Raw genomic sequence first — 5649 nt, forward strand, 5'->3', positions numbered from 1 at the left:
TCAGATTGAATATGTGGTTTCAATTTAAGATACGAATAAATATAATTTATATAATATTTATTGTGTTTGTCTAACATTTATTTTAATTACAGGCTAAGTGTGCATGGCAGCCTCAACATGAAAATTTGGTGAATGACAATTTCGAGAAGAGAGCTCAGAAAAGGATTAAAGATACTAACTTTGTTGCTCGGAAAGGTGGGAGCAGGTCTTTGTGGTTGCGTGAAGATATCTGGAATCAGCTACTGACAAAGTGGAATACTGAAGAATGAAATAAGAGGAGTAAAAAGGCAAAGGAAGGTAAACAGAGCCTCCAGTAAGGGTGGCTCATTGCACACCGAAGATTCAATTAGTTTTGCGGCCCATCGATTGAGATTGGTAAGTTATTTATAAGATTTTTCTTAGCTTTACTTATATGAGATTCAAGTAATAAACTCATATTTTTTATTTTGAAAGGAAAAGGCACATGGGGGAGATGTATCTCATGCTACTGTCTTTGAGGATACACATAAGAAGAAGAAGAAGAAGAAGGATGGTACAAGAGAAACATGGGTCGAACTGCATGTATCAGAGACATATGTAAGATTCTAACAATACTATCTTTATTCTTGATTAAGATTAATTCATTTGTATAATATTTGTCAACAATATTTCAGGAAGGGTATCACAGAATAATAGAGGAGTGGCAACAAACTCAGCCTGATTCCCAGCCGACGCCCGAAAATATGACTTCGATATAGACACAGGCAGCTGGTGGAGTAAATAAAGGTATAAAATATTTTTGTATTTTTTTATATATGACTTCGTTTTAATATTATTTTGCACAAGTTGTATGTTTCTTCTCTTGCTCATTTAAATATATATATTTTTTATTTTTCATGAAAATAAATAAAAGTAAAGTCTACGGACTTGGAGCGCAGCCATCATCCAGTCGTCCAACCGCATTATTTAGTGGTGTTTCTGCTTCACCCGAAGAAATTGAGAAAATACGGACGTAAATCGATGAATTATCTCAACAATAGAATAATGCTCAAGAAACAATAAGTATGATGCGGACATTCATGGCAAATCATGGAAAACAACATTCAATGAAAGAATTTAACAATGAGGAGACTAAAATCGATGATGATCGATAGTACTAATCTTGAATGTAATATGAGTTTAGACTGAAAACTTAGCTGGGAATTCCCAGATTTACGACTGAAGTGGTCGAAAAAATTAATTATTTTTTAATTTAATTTTAATTTTTTTGACAGATTTGGTCGGAAATTATAAATTTAATTTAAATTAATTACTAAAATTATCGACCAAAATGGTCGGAACTGTCAAGAAATAATTAATAATTTATTTTAAATGTGTGACTGTTTTGGTCACAAAATTACTGACCGTTTCGGTCACAAAAGTCAAATTTAGCCGGTCTCCTAGTTTTTTCCTCTTTGTGAATGTTTTGGTCTCAAATATCTGACGGTTTTCGTCGAAATCTTTTTGCGACCATCTATATTTCGATCACTTCATTATCGTCGGAAATCTATCGGGAATAAGTGATTTCCGACTGATTTTCAATCGATTTAATGATCGAAAATTTTATATTTTCTAGTAGTGTATGTTGTTTTGACTGAAAAGTAAAGACATGGTACATTTCTTCTCTATATGTTAATCTGTGCACATTGACTTGATTCTTAATATGTATTTTCTGTATATGCTAAGGTTGATGATCTTTTGGTGATAAATGCATATCTTCTCTATATATTGAGTTGTAAAACTGTAATAAGACTTGGGCACATCTTCTTTATGTCCATTGATATGGTTATAACTCTATTTCACGTTTAGTTTGGTACTATTACTATATACTTGGATATTTATGAACTGAGCAGGTTGTTAAGTGAGTATCATTAGCAATTCTTGTCAATACTACCTCGCCGAGGTTAGTCATGATACTTATAGAGTATATGAGGTCGGTTATACTCATACTATACTCTGCACTTAATTGTGCATATTCAGGAGTTGGATCTAGTCTAGCTTTATGAGAAGATATATTCGTTGTGTTTTGGAGATCGAGGTAGAGCTGCTTTCTGATTGTAGTCAGTGGCATCTCTTCCTATGTTTATTTGCTATTGTTGTTTTAGATAGTATTTTTGTATTTCAGACTTGTATTCATACTGTAAAGCTCATGCCTCAGTGTTACCAGTTCTGGGGAGTTCTATTATGATTTTATATTATCTATGGTTATTTATCTTCCAGACTTATTTATTCTGTAATTCGTTATCATATTTCGTTAATATTTCATAATTGGATTGCCTAGCAAGTGGGTTAGCGCTATCACGACCGGTGGTAGTTTTGGGTCATGACATATACAACCCACACCCTTCTCAGGTGACATCAAGATAGTATCATCACCCTCTTAAGCAGTCGAGACCTCTCATGCTGACTCAAATTCATAACCTTCCTTTTGAAAATGAACTGCAACATTTTTCATTCAATCCCAATCTCACATGACTCACTGCATTTATCATGCTGCCATGTGAAAATACGAGAATTCTGCTATCAACTCTGAATCACAAGTAGGATAGTTCTCTTCATAAGCACTCCATGGCTCAGAAGCACACTACTTAACTTAATTCAGGAGTCAATCACATCATGCGACAAACTTTCTACGCCCGTAGAAGATACCAATCTCAAAGTTGTGGTCAAAAACATCATAAACACTATTTAACATATTACAGTACTAATATGTTTAGTTTCAGTGTACTTTACACGTCATTCTTCATTTCCTTCGTAATTTTGCTGACATGTGTTACCATTTAATTGATCCATGTGACGAATTTTTTTTTAATTAACACAATGATACGTTTTCAGTCTGTCCTAAAAAAATAAGTTATATTTGAAAATAGTTTAGCTTTAAGCTTCTCATATTAGCCTAGATGCGATGATTTATAATTACACAAATATCTATAATTTGTTTTAGATTATAAGTATTAAAAGTCTTTTTTTTATTTTAATTTCGTGCTCAATAAAAATGCATCACATAAAATGAGACAAAGTAAACTATTTCATTATTATTTTTCAATTGACATGAACTAGAAAAGAACAAAAAAGGAGAAAGAATAACGGAAAATACAAGGAAGTCAATTTCCGTGCATTGCATAGATCCAATTTGAAGTAAAAAGTACAATGCACCGAGTAGTTGGGTAGGTTGCAAAATGCAAAATTTGACAATAAAAAGTATACTCTAAGTGCTCCAATCTTTATATCACGAAAAATAAAAAATAAAGCATAAGGATTACACAACATTGATTGGTTTCCATTGATAGGAACAATCCATGATTTTGAGTCTTAGGAGTCAATACATGAACAATTTCTTTAATTGGAGTGTCCACATTTTGTGACACTTGGCACCACCATTCATATTTCTACTGCCATACGGCTTCATCGGGAAACTAATCATATTGTTTTTATTATGTTGCCATCTTATTCTAATCAGTGGTGTACTTTGGATATTTTATAAGTGGTATTACAATTTTAAAAAAAGTGAAATAATAAATAAATCATTGTAAATAATAAATTAATATAAATATTTATCCTTAATATTTTTATATATATCTAGTAAAAAGAATTACAAAGGAGTGTCTCGTGACACCGCATGCAACAAGGTGCATGTCTCTAATTCTAATATGATGGATAGAATTTATGACAGAAGTTGCATATTTGAGCTCTGAGAATAAAAAAAATCTGATAACAAATATTTTTTCTTTCAATGGGTCTTACATGACATGAAATTAGTTAGACCTTAGAACAAGTATTCGAGACCGAATGAAAAACCAAAATAAAATATTTGGGCAGATCATAGATCATATTATTATTAATAATAATTGAGTATTCGATTATAATCTACTACTAATTCTTCGTCTATAAGTCTACTTCATTTGAAAATGCTAATCATATATATTTGTTTTTTCACTCCATCGTAATTATAGGGTTGTTATGCTTAATATTAAAAGGATTGATACTCGAGTGCTTAATTGAAAACGGATTGTAAATTTATTGATAATATGTTTACGCTAGTTCGAGTTAATGATACGTAAACCAATTAATAAAGAATATAATAAGCTTTTACAAACTTAGGTTATATAGCAATTCTTGAATCGACAAAATTATTTAATGAAATTCTATAGCTTGAGCTGATAATGTTGAAGAGAAAATGCTAACTAATAGAGTATAATGACCTCCTAATTCCCATGTTTCAAAACTTACCTTATTCTGAGAATCAAATGAAAAATATAAAAAACCTGAATTATGATCTCTTATCCTTTTGTAATACAAACAAAATACTTCCAATAGCTCCATAATGGAATCTTCTAATTTTAATCCCTCCATGTTATAAATATTTGTTTAAGTCATACTCTTTTATCTAGTTGTTTTAGGAAATGTTAACTCGTAATTAAAACAAAAACACTTCTAATTATGCTTAGAAAAACAAAAAGGAAAATTACATTTGCAATGGTCACATTTTCATTGAATTGTTAACAAAATTATAAGTACAGCAAGAGATCGATTGACTTTGACCTTCCTACTTCATTGAGATTCAACCTTTTATCGCATTGATTCATACAACGAAAAGAAAAGATCCACTCAGTGTTGGGAGACTCGAGACTTCTAAATCCAAAAGGGAAGACTAGTACTCCGTATGAACCAAATCTTTACAAAAACTAAATGAACATATTCATGATTTAAATACATTATTCTTTCACTTCACTTAACTTAGCATTTGTGCATTAGAGCTCATCAAATGAGGAGTTTGGCATGACCTAAAAGAACTTAAATAATCCACAGGTTGTGCCATTAATGTTGTGGAAAATCCAGTAATCATTGGCCTATTAACAGCAGCTGCTTGTTCCAAAGATTTGAGTTGTTTCTTCAAAAACTTAACATAATGAACAGCCTCATCTAACATAGAAGCTGTGTCCATTTTTGTACCACCAGGAACAAGTCTCTGCAAAATCCTTATCCTCTCGCTTATTTTTTCCCTCCGATGCCTAGCTGCAACGCTCTGTGGATCTTTTGATATCTTCACGTTCTTTCTCTTAGGCGGTTTTACTGACTCTGGATCAATGTGAATAGGTTGCATCATCGCCATACGAAAAATCATCTCCCTCATTGCATCCATTGAACTCAGTTTCTCAATATCAAAAGTCTCGTCGTGGATTGGTAAAAGATGTAGCGCGTTATGTTCATCGATTGAGTTGCACATCATATAATTAGAGTTGTGATTTGATAGAAATTGAGTCATTTCAATATTGTTGATCGATTGTGTAATATCATGTAAATCCATGGTTTTTGAGAACTGTATATGCTGACAATAGGAAGATAGAAAAGTTGGGAATGAAGAAAATATTGGAAAGAACAGAAGGATGTTAAATATTCAACGGATATTAGAAGAAGAAATTTTCCTATGAGCATAGCATGGGGATGTCAGTGATATATGCATATTTATATTGCAAGTTGTGACCTACTCCTATGTTTAAATATTTACTAAATCTCCAAACTATATTCCAAACGATAAACATTACTCTAGAAGTTTATATACTCAATAATATTCTTAAGAGTATAAGAATGAAGTAAAGAATATAAACATCAATCAAACACAAGTTGGGT

The 5649-nt window shown here is 31.7% G+C and overlaps 1 protein-coding gene across 1 annotated transcript; it reads right to left on the minus strand.

Moving 5' to 3' along the window:
- Positions 1–4750: 4750 nt before the first annotated feature.
- Positions 4751–5326, minus strand: LOC104104549 (transcription factor HEC2-like). Its single transcript, XM_009612664.4, has one exon. It carries the CDS (start codon positions 5324–5326, stop codon positions 4751–4753), a length of 576 nt encoding a protein of 191 aa, XP_009610959.1.
- Positions 5327–5649: the final 323 nt, after the last annotated feature.

The sequence above is a fragment of the Nicotiana tomentosiformis genome, chromosome 9 (assembly GCF_000390325.3).
Source record: "Nicotiana tomentosiformis chromosome 9, ASM39032v3, whole genome shotgun sequence".
NCBI classification, from domain to species: Eukaryota; Viridiplantae; Streptophyta; class Magnoliopsida; order Solanales; family Solanaceae; genus Nicotiana; species Nicotiana tomentosiformis.